The sequence below is a fragment of the Zonotrichia leucophrys genome, chromosome 1A (assembly GCF_028769735.1).
Source record: "Zonotrichia leucophrys gambelii isolate GWCS_2022_RI chromosome 1A, RI_Zleu_2.0, whole genome shotgun sequence".
NCBI classification, from domain to species: Eukaryota; Metazoa; Chordata; class Aves; order Passeriformes; family Passerellidae; genus Zonotrichia; species Zonotrichia leucophrys.
Window position 1 is genome coordinate 62,030,517 of NC_088170.1, and position 23,522 is coordinate 62,054,038.

The 23,522-nt window shown below is 37.2% G+C and overlaps 1 protein-coding gene across 1 annotated transcript in view; it reads right to left on the reverse strand.

Moving 5' to 3' along the window:
- Positions 1–23,522, reverse strand: part of HGF (hepatocyte growth factor) — a 53,406-nt gene that overhangs the window by 21,010 nt on the left and 8,874 nt on the right. Inside the window, exons 2-7 of the mRNA XM_064732991.1 lie at positions 20,232–20,397; positions 15,496–15,608; positions 14,793–14,907; positions 10,969–11,111; positions 9,030–9,150; positions 4,045–4,163 (exon numbers count right to left, since the gene is read on the reverse strand). Coding sequence (XP_064589061.1) covers positions 4,045–4,163; positions 9,030–9,150; positions 10,969–11,111; positions 14,793–14,907; positions 15,496–15,608; positions 20,232–20,397 — 777 coding nt within the window. The remainder of the gene's footprint in view (positions 1–4,044; positions 4,164–9,029; positions 9,151–10,968; positions 11,112–14,792; positions 14,908–15,495; positions 15,609–20,231; positions 20,398–23,522) is intronic.

Genomic DNA, 23,522 nt, shown 5'->3' on the forward strand with positions numbered 1-23,522 from the left:
AAGTCTCTTCACATCTGGAATTCCTAAATTTCATTTTCAAATTATCATAGAAATTATGAAAAACATTTGAGAAGGATCCTTTTTGAGGCAATATGGATTAAGCTGTTGCATGAACAGTGAACACTGGACCTATTCTTTGTCTCCTTGTAAAGCATGATGGAAGGCAACACTTTATCAACCTCTAAATATCATCTTCTTTTCCCTGACTCTTTCTATAAACTTCTTTATCTTACACAAATATTAAATTTAAATTAGTCTAACTTTTATTTGTTTACATACAATGATTCAGTAAATAACTCTTTAATCAGGGCTGTGCATTCAAATGGACAGTTGAAATCTCTGTTTCTAAAGAATGACTAATTTAATATTAGTGGGTTTTTGCCTTCCCAAAAGCTGCAGGCACACTGCAACAGTTCATTTTAGAGCTAGAGTCTCAATTTTGGTGTTTCATTACTTGTTCTTTCCCATTCAACGGAGGTCTTTGTTTAATTTTCTCAAAGTTTTTCAAGCTCCACTCACCCCTGACTACTCTCAGTGACTACTGGCGGCAAAGGCTGAATCCACAGTAAAGGCATCTGGGCTGGCTGGACATCAGGTGGCATCAATGAAACACTGTCCTTAACACAGTAATTCAGGTAGGCATCAATGAAACACTGTCCTTAACACAGTAATTCCAAAAAGCTCTGCAGTTCTCAAATGACTGATATATGTATTTTCCTTTATGGGTCTCAGCACCTCTGTAAAGCTCATCCATAGAGGAGCTGCTACCCATTTGGGCTTTAAAAAAATCAGTATTAGTTCCCTACTCCTGTCTTCCCTGTAGTCAATGTTCTCATTTATGCCAAAATACCCGTCATTTTCCTTTTTCATGTTTGTAGGCATTGCTTCCATTTCTTCATTTCGTCCTACACTTCTTCATTGCTGTTAGTTGTCCTTTTATCCTCTCTTCTAACTAAAAATTGTCTCAAGCCAAAACCACAGACACATATGTGAGCAACTTCAAACCAGTCCTGGGGTCCCCAAAGTCTTAATCCAAATCCAGTTTTTGCAGCTTGAGCCATCTCTAATTCCTAATTGCTCCTGTCATCTCTTTCTCACAGCCCTGGCTGTAAGCCACAATGTTTTATGCTGCATTCTGTGCTTGGAAGTAAAATTACAATGCCCTCTCTCTCTTCAGTCTTAAAACCATATTTATTTTCTAAACGCTTCCTTCCACCAACTTTTTTGCTGAAAATTTTGTATATGAGCTGTTGTCAGCATTTTGGCTATAAAGCACACTAGCACTCACGGCATGTAGCAAAAAGCCACAAGCAGCATGCTGCCTTGTGGTCACTCCCCAAAGAGAGGACACCTACATTTTTGTATATGGTCCAAAGACTTGGATTTGCAAAGCATTTTTCCTAATTAGTATTTCTTGTAAATTAAATAAACAGTCCTCAGCATAGGAATTAAAAACCTGTGTGAGAATCCAAACCACAAAGCTATAAAGACCTATAACTCATGATGTTCTCTTTTTAGTGTTCTGAGATTGCAAACAGCCCCAGCATTTGAAACACAGAGCAGCCACCGAAACCCAGAATAGCCAAGTGTTTTGGGCTCCCTGCTAGGAGGTGGGAAAACAGTTTTTTTATGTGCCTCAAGAAAGACAGAAAACTGAAATAATTTCTTTTAGTATTCTGGCCATCAAGATGGTGATTTAACAGTAGCATCAGCAATAAATTCCCTCAGTGGGTTATAAAGGAAAGCGTTGAGCACCACTGAATCTTACATAGAGGGCAATGTCATATGCCTGTGAGAAAAACCCTTTGAAAATATCTGCTGGATTAAGCTTTCATGACCCCTACTTTTAAACTTTTTTCTCATAGAGATTGCCTTATTAATTTCAAAAGAGATACAGTATTCTGCAGGGGAAATACAGTTTTACATGTGAAATTTCCACTGATTTTAATATAGTTTCTAACTGAAGGAAAGAATTTCCAGTTCCTTCAGTGAACTTTTGCCTAGAAATGAGACAAAAGGCTTTCATCACAATATGAAAATCATTACACTGTGTTTTGGAGTTGTTTTTAATTTCATGTTGATCTTTACCTTTTCTTCAGGGCTCTGCTATGACTCGGTAGACAAAGGTGATAATCCAGTGGTTTTCAGGAGATCTCCCACCTAACTATGTTATAAGGCTGAGGCCAGACTGTAGATACTGGAAGTTGCATGAGGCGTAAGCTTACGTGACCAACAAAGCCAGATGTGAATCCTCAGAACACTGACACATCAGCTCAGGAAATGCCAAAGGATAAAGGTTTATAAAAGTTGCATTTGTGAAACAGTCAGCTGTAACTTAGGAATATTTTTTTCATAATAGTAACAGGGGAAAAGAACAGTTCTAGTATGCTACACATGATTCATACGTTATCTAATAATTGGAGGAGTGTAGGAAGCACAGTTTAGTTTAAAAAAACAAACCACAAACCAAAACAAAACCCAAACCAACACAGGCCAAAAATCCAAAGCAGCAGCTCCTTACTTAATGGAGCAACTAAAAAATTGAAAGATGATTCAGTTGCGCAGATAAGCAATGTGTTCACAAAGGAGATAGTCTGAGCTTTCTCCTTTATCAAAGATTATCAGTAAGCCTAGATACAAAGATATTAATTTCACAGGTAAGATGTCCAAACGGATGTGACTTAATGGGTGCCTGACCCAAAACAAGCAGCAATCCTGCCAAGTTTCTTCTGTCTCTGGAGAACCCGATTAGACATTGCCCAAAGTATCAAAATAACTTTGCCTTTTTTACAGTGAAATATTTTTGATAATTTAACTACCTTATACTGGAATTACAATGACATGAGATAGAGCAAGTTAAATTACATCAGGTGGTACAGAATATTCTTACTCAACCCTTGGATTTCAAAAATGGACAACTTTATTAGATCAGACTGAATCTCCAAGACACTGGAACTGGCCTAAGCTGCAAAGAGCCAAGGAGAGAAAATTCTGAATTATTGGTGATTCAGGCTGAAAACATGGTCTATTTTTTTAATAAGAATTCTAAGTGAAGGTGGAGAATCCCTCTTTAGGCAGCAATGGCACACAGATAGTTTCATGTCAGGGCTATTACCTCTTCCCTGCCACCCATCCCAATATTTAAAGCAAGTCTCAGTAAAGCTGGTTCTGCCATCTGCCTTAGCCCCAGTATTACCATAAAAGTACAGAAAAATTGGTTTGCTCAAGTTTTTAAGGAAGACCAAGAGTTCTACCTTCCTTATCCCTATACTTCTCATTTAAGACATCTAATTATCAGTAAAATAGAGCTTTCAGAGCTGTCACCAAAGTTAAGATGATCTGAACCTTGTAGATATAACATGCTGTAGTAATCTATAAAATGCTAAACAAGGGCATCTCACAGTGAGCATCAACAACTGTATGCCTCAATGTCACTTTGATTCAATTCCTTGTCTCTAAAGTGTGGTTAACAAATGCCACCATCTTGTAACTGATAAATGAAAAGAAATTCATTGCCTGTGGACTGCTTTGATATAAAGTGCTGAATATCACAGAGAGACCCACGTGGAAATTAATAATTCTATCTTCAGCACAAGACTGAATAATGTGCAGGACCCAAGGCCTAGAACTGCAAAGCAGTAAAAAGTTGTTAGCAGAGGACACTGAGGAGGGATTGTGTGTGCGCCCCAAATGATATTTGATACTCTCAAATGATAACACAAATGTCCAGCATGGCCAAACTGATACTGTACATGAGATCCTCATGATTTTGATGCCTCATTTTTTTAGTTCTTGATTTTCATACATTTTAATGCAATTTACAGTACACAAGACAAACACATATTCCAGTGGTAAGTAACACTCATCTCTTCTTTCCTGTCCAGATTGAATATAAAGTGTTTGTAGGAGACCCTCTTTGAAAGCTGTGTTTTAAAAGCTAATGAAGGGCAAATGAATGAACTAGCAGTGGTCCTATGCTGCTTGAAATATCTATGTCCAGATTTTGGAAAGGAAAAGGAAGTAATAAATTTTGCTTGAACTCACCACACGTTTTAATTGCACAGAACTCCCAGGGGGTGTTAGGGTCAAGAGTGTAGCACCACGGTCTCAGCTTGCCATCAGGATTGCGGCAGTAATTATCATCAAAGCCCTTGTCAGGATATCTGCAAACCACAACGAGAAACGCGTCAGGGAAGTCTTCCTGGCAACACTGCACTGCCTTCTGCAAGGTACTTAAAGGACAGACTCAGCAGAGGCAAACAAGAGCTGGTTCCTATTAACCTCGGGTCTGATCCTGTAGGATGGATGCAAATATACTTCTAACGCTGTTAAAAAGTTAATAACATATAAACACTTTCCAAATCTGCAGCAGAGTCAGACCTCCACTGAGGGGACTCCCTGCTGGGCTAATGCACAGGGTACCGGATAGGCAAACTCCACTAATTGCTAAACTCTTGCTCTTGTGTCTGTCAACCCATGACCAGACACTTAAGCCACTCGTTTCTTTTTAAAACAGACCAATTAAATGTGGATTATCTAAATACTGCCTGCCATGCTGGACTCATTAAGAAAACAGGTTATTCAGTGCAACAGCCCTGGGTTCAAACTAGAAGATATTTTGAGCAGCTTTGCTATTAATGATAACTCCATTTTTGTAACAGAGCTTATTTTTGGTCATGCCCTCATTTCAAGCATTGGGAAAAAGAAGGAGAAAAATAAGTAAATAAATTCAGTCTCACTTTATCTCATTAAGACTTGATAATATTGTGCTATATTTAAATGTTTCCACGTTCCTACAGCATCACTGACTATCAGACAGATATCCAAGATATGTAGGGGGTTTTTGTATCAATACATGATACTAACATCTGTAAACTTGAAGGGGATAAATGCATCAGATTGGGTTTTTTTTCTCTAGAGAATACAAATTGTTGTGGCCTTCCAGTTTTATTGAAATTTGTTTGCAAAAGAAACAAAAAGTAGATTTGCCTCTGAGGAAAACCTGAAAAGTATGTAAGAGAGCAATAAAGTTAACTACTTGGGAACCTGAATCCATTTACAACTGCAAGCAGATGTGCTTCACACAAGCAGATGAAAATATGATTTACAAGTGCATGTTTTTGCTAGGATGCCTTTTCTGTCAAATGATCATGTTAATTTTGACTCATTTGCAACTTGATCTCCCATTTCTTAGGAAAAGTCAGGTTTCTTCAGCTATACAAGGAACAAGGACAAGATTTAAGTTGAATTCAAAAAGACATAAAGAAAACAAAAATGACAACAAAACTACCAAGGAGAAACCTCACCAAACTGCTAATTCAATGGTAGTCAAGAAGATGGTAATTTCAGACCTAGCAGCAGTACCCTGTTTTCTGCTAGGTGTAAAACAAACTGTAAAGAACAAGTTGTGTCCAAGGATTTCCCAAAAAAATAGTTAATGGGCTAATAATACAGAGGAAAATTATACGGGTTTGGCCTCCCAGTAGATGCAGTGATGAGCCTTGATGCTGGTGGAACATGTTCCATGTCAAACAATGTGGAAAGTGCATGTTACCACCCAAGAACCAAGTGAATCCAGGAATGGCAAAGTATCTACAGTCACAGCTCACAAAACGCATTTCAAACAGCTTTTGATGCAAAGAATCCATGTCCTGGGATACAAACATCTGTCTTTGCACTGAATGTTCCTTCCTAATATTATATTTAGCCTGTTCCCACAGTATATCAAATATGGGTTATCTATTAATTAAAACTTCAGTAGAAATGTTCTTCCAGGATCCAGCTTTGAGCGTCTTCATGGGATGGCGTGGTGTCTGTGAGCCATATCTTTGCACTGACTAGATCTACTTGTCCATTTCTAGAGCAAAACTAGACTTCCCAGTCAATGGTTCTTCCTCCCCAATATTAAGGGAGGCTTCTATCTTCCTTCATACCCAGCAAGCAACAATTGCTATAAAAAAGGTCAACTAATGCCTTTAAGAAACAATTACTAGCAATAAGATAAATAAGAGGGCTTCAAACTGTTCCACACAATTCAACAGTGAGGCTATGCAGGATCCCTGAGAGCTGTCTCTGCTGTACACACTCCTCCTTCCCCAGTATATTTGGGCACAGACCCCTTTCTTAGACCTAAGAAAGAGCCTGAGGCATGAGAGACCTTCTAGAACTCTACATATTTCTGGGTTTTTTCCCCTTAAAACAGTAATAGCTGTACTTCACTGCCAGAACTGAAATGAAGCATCAAGATACATATCTGGTGTCAAAATCAAGACTTTATCTCAGTTTATAGAGAAAAGGGAGGAGAGTATTAGCCAAAGAGATAAAGTTTATTCTTTTTAAAGACACAGATGCTGACCCCTCCAGCTCTCCTCGGAATAAAATCAAACTTAGTATCTAAAGCTCTTCACCAATATTTCTTGTCCCCTTTTGTTGTTGTTTACTTGGTTGTTTTTTTGTTTGTTTTTCTTTTTGTTTGTTTTTTGGCTTTGTTTTGTTTTATTTTTAAAGACATGTAGGACTGGAAACTTAATTTTTTATGAAATAAATTTTCATACAAGAGAGAGAAATTAGTATAAATTATTAGTACCAGGGTACTAAATAAGCAATGTCTGCAGTTATTCACCTCCTATGATACACTTCAACCCTACTTTCCTCCATGCAGTAGATATTTTCACAGGATGTTTGAGTTTGAGCAGAAAAGGACATAAAATTTTTCCCCTTATGATGCTCTATGCCTAAGACATTATCCTCAGTGGTCTTCCTTCCATCCTGAGGCATAACTGCCTGTGAGGAGAATACAAGAGAAGTGGAGTTTCAGAATATAATTCTGCATCCACTAAAAGCTGGAAATGGGCCATACAGGAACTGTTTGGGAGAATTCCTTCTGCTTGCTTCAATCACATCTCAGCAGACAGTAAACATCTTCAGTATCAGACCTCTGAGGGGAGTAAATGTGGAACAATTCATGGAGGTGACAGAAAAGAGAGTTGTATTTACCCTGAGGAAAAGCACTGTCCAACAGCATGCAGACCTGTGCATTTGGAAACATTACCATCTTTACCAATTTTCTTCATCATTGCAACTGATGAATCCATAAATGAAAATAGGTTTAAATCTGTCCAGATAATCCTTCCTGGTTTACAGGTTATTTACATTACACCTGGATGATATACTCTAAGTGTCTCTAGAGACTGGTATATTTTAACGGGTCATTTGTTCCAGACCTTTTCTCTTATTTTCAATTTATACAACTAAGAAAAAAAAACCAACCAAAACCCCAGCAAACCAAAACCTTCAGCATTTTAAAAATGTGGTATAATTAAAGTATAATTGCTGCTACTTTTAGTGACCATTCATAGAGCTAATTAACATCAGTGTATCAGAAATATGCTGGACTACATTACTCTTCTGAAAGCCCACTGAAGTCAGTTCAATCTGGACGGGTTGCTTTTTGATTAAAAAAAAAAAACAAAAGCACTTTATTACTGTCTGAAAACTTTCAAAAAGATGTGTTCAGAAGGAATTATTTCAAAGAGGAAGACGATTGTTCGTAAGACTGTGGTTAGTCTGAAAAGTCATTTTGCAAAACAATCAGAAATTAATGGAAAAAAAGAAATTTCCTCCTGACAGTAAAATTATTATTGTTTGTACCCATGAGTTCTATAAATGTTTCACTCCAAAGGAACAAAACTCTTTCTGTGACTTATTCTAGAATACACAGTAAGTGCATGGCAGAACTCAGAAACAGATTATCTTCAGTCCTGCTCTGCTAATACAAAATATTTATTGAGGCAGAACAATGGGATAGACTGCTATTATGCATGAAACAGATCATCCAAGCCAAGGGAAAAAAGAGATTATACCACATAAGCTCCAAAACTCCAGATCCTCAATGTTTTGTTGAATAATCAGGCTTTCTAAAACCCACCAGTACCCATATCTTTTAGAACAAAAATAATGCTTTATTTGGTGAAACACTTTAACATTTAAAAAGATACTTTCAGTGGAAGGTCTTAATGATTCTGATGTTGTTGATTCTTGGAGTCTTTGTCTGGCAGTTTAAGTTTATTCAAAACAATATATAAATTGAATTAATCCAAAATCCAGAATAAAACTAAAATGAAACTGTAGTCCAGTTTGAGATGAACAGACCCCCTCCTGTGTGGCCTAACCCCTTCCCAGCCTCTCCCTCCCACAATACTTTCAGAAGTGTGTATTATAGATGACCCTTTGTAGTTGGATGAATTTGGCCCTGTAGGACAAACGCTAACAGGGATGAAATTTGTCTTGTTATTTCTGACTCAGCTTTTGGCACTGTGAATCAGTGCCTAAATTAAAAAGGAAAAAAAAAAAAAAAAAGAAAACATGTCTAATAAAGAAATCCACGTTCATAAAATGCTAAACAGAATGATTAAATCCTTTCCCAGGGTGAATAAACAGATGTAATGGTCAAACAGTTCAGTCAAACAAATTGGATACTTAAATGTGATTATTATGGAAGGTCACCTACAGCTTTAAAGCTGTTCTATATTGCAAAAAGGAGGATATTGTTATTTGACAATATTGGAGGATATTGTTATTTGACAATATTGGAAGTTTATATTCATCAATTGTGTTAAGAGATCTAATGAAAATTTATTACTTTAAATCATTATTTACTATGTGATTAAGGTATTTAAGCTGACTGCAGCTGCATACCAATACATACAGAAATATTCAGAAATTATTTATTTACTGTCAATGAACTAGGGAGAAATTTTTGATCAATTAAAATGGTAGCAGCATTAGCACACTAGTCAGGCACAGGATGTACCCAGATGTAACTGCACAAAACAGCCTCTACTTTCCATCCTGCATCTCCATTGTGTCAGTAGCCAGCCTACACCAGGGGCCAGGAGCCCAAGTATCTAAAACTGGTGAACTCCATAAATTTCAGTTGAGCTAATGCTAGTTTTGCTCAGCTGGTTCCAGAATGTGTGTGATTTTCAAATTATGACCACATGGTCTTGCTTGGGGGTAGGAGGGGTTACCTCTCTGGACGAAATTTGTGCTTGTGTGGTCTCTGAAGATCCCAGCGCTGACACTCCTTGCCTGTCTCGGTGTGATCCATTGGCCCCCTATAACTCTCTCCATTGCAGGTCATGCATTCAACTAGGAAAGAAAAATGGGACACTAGTCATATACTACACTGATGCTTACACCATAAAAAAAAAAAAAAAAGACCAAACCAAAAAACCAAAAACCAAAAAAAAAACCCCAACCCCCCCCCAAAAAACCCCCCACCAAATTAAAACCAAACCACCCCCCCAAAAAAACCCAAAAACAAAACCACAAAAAACTACAACCAAAACCAAAACAAAACCAAAGAAACCAACATAAAAAAACCCAATGTGTCATTGCTTTTATATAATGATATCAACCTAAAGAGGTACTAAAAAAGTATATCTTTCTGTTGGGTTGGTATGTGTGATGCCCTTTGGAATACAATTTTATCTGTTAATGATAATTCAGATGCTTAAATTTTATATCACTTTATAGGACACTTCCAGTTTCGAAGCAGGTAGAGGGGACCTACTACAGGCATTCATGCTTCTACCATTCTTTTATTAACCTTACTTACAATTAATAAGAGAGAGAGACATATAGCTAAGGAAGAAGCATTTTTTAAAGGTGATATTACCTAATTAGCACCTAATTATTTTTCTAAATCACTCTAAGTCACAGTATAATTGCAGTACAAGTTTAAGTGCAGAATATTGGCGAAATCCCAATTTTAGTGCACTAAAGTAGGTCTCTTTATATATCCAGAGCACTTCCAGCTATGTATGATACTGTATCTTTTTGAAGATAATGGTTTTTGGCAGCTTAAACTAAGATACGTTTTCAGTGTGGGAAAGAGGATAGGGTGCATGGAGGGAGAGAGCGGTCAAAAGTTACCAAAGGAATCTGAAAGCATTGTTGAACAAAATTTAGAATGAAAGGTCTGAAAATATAAAAAAAAATCACCAGAATTTACTGTAGACAAACTTCTCATGTACTCCCAATTACATTAATTGTAAGGGAGGATCATTTAGAAAATACTATTTTAAGGAATTACAGATATCACAAACCATCAGCTACCAAAGTCTTCATCCTAAATTGAACTCCAGATCAAATATCCCATTTGCAGTTCACATAAGTTTATCTTTAAATGACAGATTTTAGCAAATTCTCAAGCTCTGTGTAAATTATTCTATTCCTCCTTCTCTCCCTCTCTCCCTCTCTCCCTCCCTCTCCTCTTCCTTTCCTAAGGACAGCACAGCTATTGCATGTAACACATTAGCAGGAAAATTAAAGGCATCTTATCTTGAAAATTTAAATAAGTTGATTGACTGGAACTGAATTGGCTGATTAGCAAGATATAAGAGCTTAATTTGGAGGTTAACAGAACTTAAAAGTCAACAAATGCAATGGTGCATATAAAGTGTCTTTCAAATTCTCTGACTTGAAAGTCAAATGGGGTTGGATTTGCTAAGAGTTATACTTATTTACAGTATTTATTCAAAAAGCAAAATGCATGCTTATCTTAAGCTTTCATCTTGTAATCCAGTATCTATATTTTCATCGAAAAGAAGACGAAAAGCTGATTTTACCATGGAATGGCACTAGATGATTTTATCACATAGTAATACTGAAATTGTAATGGATTCACTATAGACTAGACCAGATAAAAAAAAAAGGATCACATTTGTGTGATCAGCACAACTTCATTGTTCAAGCTCCTCCATAACCTGAAAAAAGCTGCTGAGCCCGAAACCTTCCAGCATACTGGAATGCCACAAGATCTCCTCTTCCTCTAACAACTTCTTCTTTTGCTATATGAGTTACTCTCACTGAGAAATCACCTATTCTTTCTCTAAAGGCCGTGCATAAGTGATTGCTGGGAGCTCTGAGCAGAGGCAGCTTTCAGCAGGAGCTGTGCTGGGTTACCTTCTGAGCACAGGGGGATGTCACAGACTTCGTGGCGCGTCTCTGGGCTGGTGGTGAAGCACCACGGCCCCCCCTCTTCCCCTCGGGGGTTCCGGCAGTAGTTTTCCCTCAGGTCTTTTCCCCGATAGCTCGAAGGCAAAAAGCTAGTTTTAAAATGACAATCATTACAGTATAAGAGCATGCAAAGGTTGGGGTTAATCATACTATTTTTACAAACAGTTAGAAACAATCACATCTCTGCTTCCTTCTCCCTCCACCCTGTCTAAGCAAATGCACACACACCCAAATATCTGTCCGTACACAAATACACATCTTCAGTTGGGATTACTCAACCTAAATGGCCTAAATCTGGGACAATTTGTCTAGCCCATAGCGTGCTCAAGAGAGTTTTACTCCCATCCCTCAGCTGTCCAGAGACAACTATCTAGGGCAGAGCCAGAGGCAGTCACACACTCCCTGCCAGCTTGCACTGTGTTCTCCTTCAGGAGCTCTGGGTGCATAGGGGCAGATTGGGTCTGTAACCCCATGAGGGCTGTCTCTCCTGTGCATGTTGGCACATACAACTGGTCCAGCTGGGCTCAGAGCTCACCTACAATGTGAAACCCACAAGTAGAGAAACCTCTTTGCATCCCTGGTCAGGCAGCAGCAAGAACTGATCAGCAGCATGCAAGTGTGACCAAGTCTGTGCTACACCTCACTGAAAGGCTTTCACTGCCTGAAACCAGGGACTGCTTTGTATTTCAGCACAAGAGATTTCCCCAGATGCCAGTTTAGCTGTTCTTAGCTAAAAAATGTTCATGTTCATTTAGCATGCTCCTTCATGCTCTGCCACCCTGTTGTCACCTTAGGGTCTGCTACTTACAGACCCACTATAATTGCATTGTGTGTGTTCACACATTTAACAAAACTGCAGCTGACTTAACATGTCCAGGATCAAGGTGTTTTCTTCTCAGGTATCTGTGAAAGTATGTGCTTACATCCAGAGAAACCGTGCCATATACAGTGACACACACACACTTCACATAATATAGTAATGCACCTTTTATTCTAGAAGTATCTAATATTTTATTTGGAGTGCTTTGGGAGAGAGAATTAAGAAGAAAATTTTGGCATGACATTTTATTCAAGTTTTATTCCCATTAATGAAATACTTGAACTAACTGATGTGAAAAATACCACTTTTAATTACATTGAGGTTCTAGTCAATGCAGTATGGAAACATCATATAAAGATGCTATTTTATTTTTGGTGCTTGAAGAGACTAATTTTTATGTCATTCCTGCTGCCTATAAAAGTGGTGCTTGTTTTTTTTTCCTCTGTAGTCTTACAATGAAAGTATCTTAAACATTTTTAATTAAAGACTTTCAGGTGAACATTTTTGATGAGACATTCACACCTGCATATGGGTTATAGTGGTATGTCAGCACCTATGAGAATATTCTATTTAACTTTTCTGCTCAGTAGAAAATATAGGGGAAAAGCATCTCAAATTACATCAGATACACTGTAAGAACATTAAAAAAAAAGTCTAAATGATTAGCATTAGTGATGCAAGATGGGTCAGATATATAAATGGCTTCAACAGGTACTGAAGCAAAGATCTTGAGAGAGGAAAAGATGAGTTGCAGTAAGGATCTACCCAGAAATGGAAGAAAGGGCCACTCCTAAAACTGATGATTTAGTTCATCTCCATTAGGTAAGGAAAGAAAGAAAAAAAGCCAAAAACTGAAGCCAGTAGGAGTAATGGTAAAAACAGATTCAATCACACAAAAGCCATGGAAACTAGCCAAGAGTCTACAAAGCATTGGTCTGCTCATTGACCATTTCTCTTTTAGACCTTTATACATTGGACTTTTTAATTTAAAACTCTCCAAGAGTCTTAAAATTTGTACTAGGATGGAGATGATAATAATAGAAAGCAGATTTTTTGCTGGGAATCTCTGTGTTGTGATGGAATACAAATAAATAAAAATATTACTTGCTAGATTGAAGCAAAAGTTTAAAGTTTCAAGATGTTTCAATTCTTCCTAGAAATAGAATTCAAAATCATTAAATACATTTCTCCTTTAAATATGAAAAAGGAATTTATTTTCAAATGGCACTTTGTGATAATCAGCTGTTGAGAAAAACCAACCTATTTTGTACTAATAAGTTCCAAACACACCACTACTGTCTGCTTCTTTCCACCTCCCTCATGTCTCTGATGATGAAATCATATTTTCTGATGTTGAAAAACAAAATTAGCATGCAGCCACCTCATTTATCCGGTGACCTTTTAAAAATTAAACCCATTGCACAAGGCAGGAGAACAGTCACACTCATAAAATCCATCACAGAAGAGTGGCTGTCCAAATGCAATGGATAAAACTGTGTATGTGATAAAACTGTGCATGCTGGGTATTAAAATGCAATTTAGTGATAATATGTGTGCTATCCAGACACTTTCCTTTCTCTTATTATATAAAGTCACATGTACATTATGTAGAATAAATGCTCATTTTTGCTTAGGTTATTATGATTAAGAATTCTGTCACTTCTGAAAGATGAAGATATCTAATTCAAGGTGCTGAGTCTCAAGAAGTCATTGCTGTGGGATCTGGTGGTGTTTATGGTGTGCTCCCAGTTAAGAACAGGTCTGGTCCCAAACTGAAGAGCAGACACTGCTCTCTATACTGTAAGAGCCAAGTCCAGTAAGTCTAAGCCTGAGGCTCAGCTTTGTAACACATCATAAGAGGACAGAATTCAACTATCCTTTGCCTTTTAATGTTGTTCCAAGATATCCTCTTGCACACTGGATTGATTTGGTCAGGACAGGACTGAGCAGTGCAGAACCCAGTTCCTCAGCCATCTCCAGTGTGGCTCCTCCTAAACAAACTGCTGACCCTGGGAGTCTGGAGCAAAAGGCAGCAATGTGGATAGCAAACTCATGGGTGAAAGGACATTTTGGTTTTGTCTCTTAAAGTTTTATTATCTACATGGTTAAAGCCAGTACAAAAGAGTTTAAAGAGGAGTGGTTAAAGAGTACACCAGTACTTTGTAGTCCTTTAACTGGTTTCCGGGAACATTTGTTGGGGATGAATCTGTTTTTACCATTACTCTTACTGGCTTCAGCTTTTGGCTTTCTTCTCTTTTTCCTTAGCCAATAGAGTTCAACTAGATTTACTCAAGGTGTAAGTTTGGCCTCAGTTTCTCACTGTACCAGATCCTACTCTGAAAAGATAAGTCCTGTACAGGCTCCCTCAGTGTTTAGCTTGTATAATCTGAAGGGAAGGATTTGAAAAGCCTCTTCAGTCCTTTCCATGGATTTGTTGCCTGGCCTAAGTACGCCACAGAGCAACATATTTCATAAATAACAGAGAATTGACAGTAACTATGCAAAATATACTAACAATACACTAAGCAAATAGGTGATCTACTATCCCCTGCTTCCTAATAAAGTGGTTTTCAAAATTGCTTATTCCTTGGGAGTTGATTAGAAAACAGTGATGAACTTCCAGACCCTGGGCTGAAATAATGCAGATGTTTTGTTTCTGCCAGTAGCTAAGAGATCAAAAGGATATAAACAGCTAAAAAAAGCCAACAACAACCAAAAAAAAACACAGAAAAGAAAGAGATACAGACACACAGACTGGCATTAAGAGAGAACTTTTTGGAGAAAGTCCAATATAGGGATTTTCTGGGATCTGGAGAATGGCATCTCTTGGAGAAAGGCAAGAATATACCTAAGAGATTTTGTTTTCTAACGTCAGTTTTCCCATAAATTCTTATGCTTTATGGAAGCTGTCTGGGCACTATTCCCATTGTCTCTGCTCCTGAACTCTTACCTGTGCTCATGGGGGATCATTGAATTCCAGGCCTGACACTGGATACCACTTTTGGTAACAGATATTGTTCCTTTATAGTCTGCTCCTTTTCCAATGATACAATTTCTGACATAATCTATTGAAATAAAAGAGAAGAAAATGAGGGATTGGGTTTATGTATGAAAAATTAAAGCTCATCTTCTGCTTTCACATAAAATAATATAATTATTACCATTTACCTTCTAAATCTTAAAAATACTGTTTATTTCTTGACATAGATGCCTATCTTTTTTTTTTTTTCCCAAATATTGATCACTATCTGACCCCCAAAAAATTCTGGAAAAGTTTCCAATGTATCTGATTGAAAAATCTCCATGTCTGAGGACTTATGAATCCCACTCATTAGTACAGAAGAGCAATATTAAGTAATAAATGGTAACTCACACAAGCTCATACTGAGCTGCTCAGTAGCAAACTGAAGTAGAAAACTGAAACTAGTATGTATGACAGTAGGCAAATATGTAGATTTGAAAACTGGTACCAACAGCAAGTATATAGACAAGTTTGCATGACAGCAAACTCAGGATATGTGTAAATAAAACTGTAGGATGCAGCTTTCAAAATGCATGAAAGCATCCATGCCTAGGATGGATCCTGACTGACCTCGGGGGTTTTTTTTCCCCTCCCTAGCTGGGAAAACAAAATCAGTAAATAAATCAGTTACCCTTCTTTTCATACAGATCAAACGCATGGTCTTGCTTCTTTCTCACACCATTTGTCAAGCTGTTGAAGGATAACCAATGGCACCGTTTTGTAACTCTGTCATAAGCAAAGGCCCTGCAAAGAAAATCTGGATGAGAAAAAAATCTCTGTGTGGTTTATAATAATGACACATGGCCTGCCAAGGAGCATGCAATGACATCAGATTTATTTTTACTGGGAAAGTCAGAGAAACAGTCCAAATTACTATTTAAACCCACAACTGTGCTGACAAGAGCAAAGAAACAAAGAAATTAAATTGATGTGGTCATTACATTAAATACCAGTTTGGTTGTTCACACTAATCTAAGAGTTCCCTTGTCATTAAAGATCTTTATTTTAAAACTTAGATAAATGTGACTGAGACAGCATTTGTGTCCTCAGTTACGCTGCTCCCTGGGAAAAAAACCAAAACTGTGAAGACTCAAACATCATCTTTGCTGTCCTTACAATATGCCTCTGAAATAGTTAAAGTATCTCACACTGATGGATTGAGGAAAATTCAACACAAGGAATCTGTTTCTTGCCTAGAACAACAGAGCTGTTTAAAAACAAGATTATTTTTATTTTTATTTTTATTTTTATGTGATAGTGTAACTAGAATTTTTCTTGCTCACTTTTGTTTTCTTTTTTTTTTTTTCTCTTTATCAAACTGCTTTCTAGAAGTGAATACAATGTGTGCCGAATTGACTAGATATGGGGGAGGGCAAGAAAGACAAACAAAACCACAGAGTAAAAACACTTTATTTCAATACTTGAAATTAAAAATGCTGACCGTTTTCTCCTAAAACAGTTTTGAAAGGATAGTCTTTAACTAGAGGTAAAATATTTCAAAGGATTGTAAAACCACAATTAACCGCCTTGGAGGGGGCAACTTTTTTCCTTAATTTTTCATTTGAACAAAAAAAAAAAAAACAACTACTGACATTATTTCCTCTAGTCTACCATAAAATCTACATTTTTGTCACTCATCCCATAACTTCTGAGGTATTTTATTCTGATCTGAGAAGGCATTTTAACACTACTTGATAATATCCAAGAGTCACACAGATTTCTTACACTTCATCCATACTTTGTCTATGCCATATTCTTCAGCACTGCATCCTTCAACAAAAAGTTCCTTGATCTTCATTTAATTCACCATACAAGCTTTCTGTGTGAGATCTTGCTGGCTTCAGTTAAAAATGCTACAAGATCCTATCCAATCTCCCCAGTCTTCTCTCTTTCAAACATCTTCTTCATTATCGTTTCCATCACCAAACAGATTTTTCATCCAACTGCTCTCTCTACTCTGTTGACTCCAAATGTTTCCAACCTGCTAACCTTCATCCCTCTGCCCTTGTGCAGCCTTCTGTTCTCTTCTGGCTGATTCTCAAATTCGAGCATATCCAAGTGCCTCTTACTCCATCACTCACAAAAATATCCTTGACCTTTCCTGCCTTTCCAATTACATTCTCGTTTCTGCTCCTCCCTCCTAAAGTGGGAATGCAGAATGCACTGTTTACAAACTATTCTTCCAGTTTTTGCCTTTCAGTTGCCGTTTGGGTTCTTTCCAGTTTGGCTTCAACCAGTTCTGCACATAAAAGTTTGCAACAATCTTTTCTTGGACCCAAATCTGGAGGGTTTTTATACCTCCAAAGTCAACATATTTGAGCGAATTCTTGGACTTTCTTCTACTGATACTGCCGATCACAACAATTTTTTTTTTTGGTTTCTCTTTGTGCTGAGGTAGTCTGTAGATTTTCTTGCAGGTGCTGAAATTCTGTTGTCTATACTGAAATCCCTTCCTGGGTAAATACAGACACTCCAAGCAGATAACAAAGGATAAGACAGTGACAACTTTGCAGCTAAGGAATGGACACACCTGCAAAAGTCACCTGTATAGTAAATAAAAGAGTAACTGTAGTGATTTTTTTCATCCATATGGTTTGTTTGGGGAAAAACCCCAAAGACGACTGTAGGAAAACAGACGGAGTTTCAGTGCTAAGGGTCATGAAACAAAGGAATAGAACAGTTCAGCAGCAGCTTGATAATACTGATAGGGAAGGCAGAAAAAGAGGCTCAGAGATTTATGAAGTCAAAAACACAGTATAAGTGAATCTCAGGAGTTCTTTGATGGAGGATTTTAGGAATAATGTTATGAAAAAGAAACAAGTCTAGATAAGGATCTTGTAACTCAGCTGGAAATGAACAATAATCTGTGTAAGCATGACAGCAAAGGGAATAGAGTATCTGTTCTCAAAAGTTACATATATTAGCTTCAACAAAAAGTGTTAGAGTTAAAATCATCAAGGATTAATGATTAAACAATAAAATACTCAAAATTTACTTGCATGTGACACAGAAACTCATAATGAAGAAATAGAAAGCTGTCTTAATTTCCCCCCTCCTCCAGAAAATAAGGAGTACCTGAAACTTTACAAGACTGTAGTGCCTGAAATCTACTACTTTTACCACTTTCTGGCAAAAAAGAAACTTAACACTGTTCCTGCTTGTGTACCTCACAGTGCACAGGCACAGATGTTGTTGCTCCCAATACTACTGTCCCAATTATGTTACAAAGCAATTCCATTTTTAATTCTTACTTAAAGCTTACATACAGAAAATAAAACATCAGTGCTATGACCCAAGTGATGGAGAACTGCTGTGTAGATGTGGAGTATAAGAATCAAGCCATGAAAATGTCAATAAACATAGGAAGTTTCAAGTCTCATATTTCAAGCATTTAAAATGTCATTTTGTGTTACTTCTTATTTTAGAATGCTCCCACAGCAGGCAGGAAGCTAATTGGTTTTCATTTAAGTTGGCAACAAATTTCACCTTGTAATAACCATGTACTGGTATGAAGTTAAAGACTGGGACCCTGGAAATAAAGGGGAAACATTAGTAAACACTGGATCCTTTAAAAGGGAACACATCCAAAATGTGTGTTTACAGTAGCATCAAAGAACAGTTCACACTGCAAAAGGATCCATATGGGGCCAAAAGGGAAACCACAAGAATGTTCTGAAATCTCTGAAAAGAAAATCCCATGCACTCTGTGCATAATGGTAGAACAGGCAAGACCTCATCACCTACATCTCTTCTGCTAAAGCAGGTTTTTAGCACCTTCCCTGCTAAAAGCCCACCAGGGAAAGCAGGAATTCAAGTAAGTCATCAGGATCTGCAATTCTTCTCCAGATTCAGTGTAATGTAATTGCATGACAGATTGCCATTCTGTTATCTGTGAGCAGGGCTTTTCCAAGCTGTACTCTCAAAGTCCCTCAGGTCTCCTTTATGTTGTTGCATTGTTTCATTAAGGGAAAAATTGCCCCCTAAGATATCCATCAGACACTTTGTAAAAAAAAAGCTACAAAACATGAAAACATTTTAAAAATTCTGAGAGACTCTAAATTAATGCTATATAAAAGAGACTAGACACATATATTAACTTGCTCTTTATTTTCAGAACACAAAAGATAGCATCTGCAGCAACTACAAGTGGCTTGAGACAGTTTTCCTAAACTGATGCTAGAATATAAAATTGTTGTTTTCTTGGAGTTATTCAGAATTTGTTTTATACTGTGATACTTAATTTTGCAATACTTCTTGCTGCTGCTCATCAGAACTCAAGGATGTCTGGCTGTATTGAATACAACCTGATCCTTTTGGCAATGACATCAGTGGAAGCCCTGCCAATAGGGAAAAGTGTGGCTTGTACCAGGTGAAAAGTATTTGAGCCTGGAAAATATTTTCTATCTGAAAAAAACTATCTATGCTCATTATTTACACATATAAAGAGAGTACAGAATGATATGAATGATCAACTATGGAATTAAAGGCTTACAGAAGAAATTAATCACAGTTGAGAACCTTCACTACCAAGGAAGAATATTTGTTGACACATTTCATCCAGCTTCCATTTGTACCAATTGTCAAAACTGTTTTATGTTTCAAGTTCAGGCTCACATTTAGCCCAGTACTCACCAGTACAGAAGTCATCCACTCTCTCCAAGATCTTCTGCAATACCTTTCATTGACTGCTAAAGGTCTAGACTAAGAGAGGCCAGGGGGATCATGTGATCTAATACATCAGAAAAACGACAGTGATTTCTTCCAAAAATAGTGGAGAGTGTGTACAAGGCAGACAAGTTATCAGCTGCATGATATGTTTCTAAGAGACAACAGATGCTGAAGGATAGCCATCCACAGCCCAGGTTTGATTCCATTGTATCAGATTCACAGTACTTGCCAGTGAACTTCTGCAGGGCATGTATCTGTGCTTCATGTGTGAGGGTCTCATTGATTTCAGCAGGAGTAATGTGCAAGGCAGAATACGGTCTGAAGTGGTGCTGAAACACTGCAGCTGTGATGTGTGACAATAACCATTTTATAAAAAACATGAAAATCTCAGAAATGTTCACCTAATGCTACATTGCAGCCCAAGTGATCAGCATCTTAACATGAGTACATTTTGTCAGCTATGTTATGGAAAAGATTACTGACTGGACAAGCTAAGAAGACAGACAACTCAGATAAAGCCTCAGACTGACACTCTCTGGACAGGCAGAGCAAGGTCACTGAAAACAACAATCACAGTCTTTACATTGTTCTCGGTACAAGCTACCATTGATGACAATCACAGAGAGATCTTTGATCAAAGCCTGTTATACCTGTTTCTTTAGGGAAAAAAAAACCAAACAAAAGAGATACATAACTTACTTGCAAGTGAAGGAAAGGCCCTTGTTCCTGCTGCATCTCTTTGCACATTGCTCTGTGGTATTTAACAGCTTCGTTTTTACTTCCAGTGTTTTGTTTACTTTAATGAGCATCAACTCTCCTGTTTTTTTGAAGTCATGAAGAGGATTTCTCTTTTTGCCTTTGCCCTCTAAAAAAGAAACAAAGAATAAGAAGAAAAAAACCACAAAAATATTCTTAAGAAGAATGCTGAGATTAAGGATGGCATTAGATACGGATAACATTTTCTAGGAATTATCTTCAGAACCTAAAGCATAGAGAATCTCACAAAAATAGGGTATAAGCATATTTTGCAGAAGAACTGATTATTTTAGACAATGACCTCCATTTTAAAAACCAAAATAGTAGGAAATATAGCAAAACCAGTTTCAAATAAGACTTGCACGATGATGTAAAAGGGTAAAAGGAAAAGTTCTCATCCTTTGTAAACTTTTTTTCAGAATCTGCAAAATATTCCCAATAATTATCTGAGATCTTGTAAATATTTCCATGAGAAGCTTGAGTGAAAAAGAACATCACTTGCTGAATGCAAAAAGCAGTTCTTAAAACAATACACTGATCACAAATTGTGAAAAAAATGGATTCTGGAAGTGACACAAAATAATCATCTCACTGCTCCAGTGAAGTCAGTGTGAGTGTTGTGTCCAGTCTAAGTGTGACTGAACTAGAGTTGTAGCTCACAGAAAAGATTATAAGGTCAGACAGAGGCCATAGCATGGAAACAGTCTGCACTGTTGCAAAGATTCCTGCAAAAATGAACACAATGATCTCGTTTCCATGTCTCTATTGAAAAGCCCAGAGGAAGAGGTATCAAATGGAGGGAGGAAGATTGGCTAAAGATGTTTGGCTAAAGTGCAAGTGGAAAGGTCTTTGATATCTGCGTGAAAATGTGAGAATTTTCCCAATTTTTATTTACATTTTTGCTTTGCATTCCATGAAAACCAGTCTACCAGTGAAGGCTATTCCATTGTCTCTGAAGACAGATGAGCACATCTGGAGAGTAACTGTCCCTATTCTGTCAGATGAGTAACATAGGGAGAATAAATTGCCCTGTGGATCTATTTCTCCTATTTCACTCAGTGATCCCAGATGATCTTTTTGGATTAGATGGCTTATCCACGTAAGGTTAGGTGAATAAATTCCTCCTTAGTTTACAGAGTAGATAATAGCATTTTCCGTAACTTCTCCCCATGTAACTGTATTCACAGCTGTCCTTTCATTTTTCTCTACAGACTCTGCAACAATAATAGAACACAAATGCTCAGGTTCAATTTATTAAATTTCACCAGAGCTTTTCCAATACACGAAACCTCAGCCTAGTGCTCTGAACAGATCCTCATGCACATGCAGAGTGCACTTAGGCCAGTGAAGTTTTACTTGGTGCACTCTGCAGAGGCCCACAGTAAGTGCAAATAGCAATAGCTGAGGCTCTGGAGGAGTTACTGCCAGCCCCATGTACTGGAAAGCCAAAGAGAGCCTAGGAGTGTTCCCCTTGCAGAACTTCCATCCTGATCACTGAGTTCACATTTTCACTGGATTCAGCTAAATCACACCTCTCAGTGGTGAGTTATCCCTAAAACATCTAGAAACATTACAAAGACATCTACATTAGATCTCATCAATCTTCAGCTTTTTAAAAAAGAAGAAAAACAAAGGAGCAGAATATCTCTGCTATAATATTCCTATAAAATAATCTTCCCCTCATCCTCCTTTCATTTTGAACTGATGAAAGTAAACCATGCCAATCCGCAGCATCTAACAACTCACAATTTTAATCCCAATCACAAAAAAAGTTAAGAAAATAATTTATTTATCTTTAAATATAACTATTATTATCATATGAAGATGCTTTTGATCAAAAAACCCAATGCTAATAATTTTGGTGTTGTGTTAGAGACCCCTATCAGCTCTCTTAAGCATTTTCAGCCTTCTATATGTGCAGTGCGCATGCACCCAAAATTAATTACTGCTTAGAGAAATGTTATGGTAATGTTCTCATCTTAAGGATCCTGAACCTGTTACTAGAAATGGTTGTGTCTACATTGAAGCTTCTTTTTTTTTTTTTTTTGTTTTGTTTTATTATACCTGTGATAGAAAAAAGAGCTTCAAAAAGGATTGCATTTACCCCTTAAGTCAACCACAGAAAAACAAATCTTCCATAAAGCTTTTGTGGTGCATTTCTCAATCTATTATCTTCCAAGACATACTTGTTAGTTTTATGTTGTCTCAGCCAAGACTTTTATGTCAAGTGGTGGTAAGAATCTGTAGAGAAATATCAAAGTATTTTCTTTCAGTTCCTGATACTAACATTTCTCATCTACTGATAAGTGTCATTATCTTAATTCCCAAGATAACAGCTTCTTAAACTCACCAGCCAGCATGCAAGAATATGATTTAAACAATCAAGAAATTCTGTTCTGCCTGAAAAATGTGGTGCAGAGTTCTGCTATTTCTTTTTGTCCTTCTTTTCCTAGCAGTTGTCCAAAGAGGATTATGGGTTTGATCTTGCATTTAGCAATTCATAACAGCCTGATTTAGTTTAGCTTTCAAACAACAACATTCTATGTCTTGCCTATAATCCAAGAGGCAAAGGGCCAAGTGCATCTGTGGTGTGACTGTTAGAAACATCAGAATAATGCAAAGCACTACTTTAACAATTCTCCCAACAAAATATATGAAAACAATATTCTTTTTGTGTCAAATTAGGTGCCTTTATTAATAAAAAGTTAACTCAAACAGTGTCTTAGGCATGCTCCACATTAAAGGTTAGTATGCAGTATGCATACAATGTAACTAATTTGTGATTGCCATTCATTTCAATTTTTTAAACTTTGATTAATCAGGATTTCTTCTCGTTTTGTGGGCCATGTCCTCTGATGTTTTCTGTAGTTGCATATCACATTACCAGGGAAGTCTGACATTCCACTTAAATTTGAAAATATTAGCAGCTGATTCAAACACAAAGGAATCCAGTCAAATATGAACCAACATTTTTTTCTTCAACAGAAACAACCACTAACTAAAAATATTTCTTCAGTCAACTTAAAAAAAAATCTTAAAAAAGGTGAGGATGGTGCCTTTTTCTGTTTCTTAACATGAAGTTGAACAGAAAAGACAGAAGCTCAGTCAGAGCCCAAGTAAATTGGAAGTGACACATCTGCTCTAGTAGGATGCAGTATTGAACAAGTGCTCCACAATCTCAAAAGGGATTTCCAGAGTCTCCCTGCTGGTGTTCCCATTTTCATAAAAAAACTT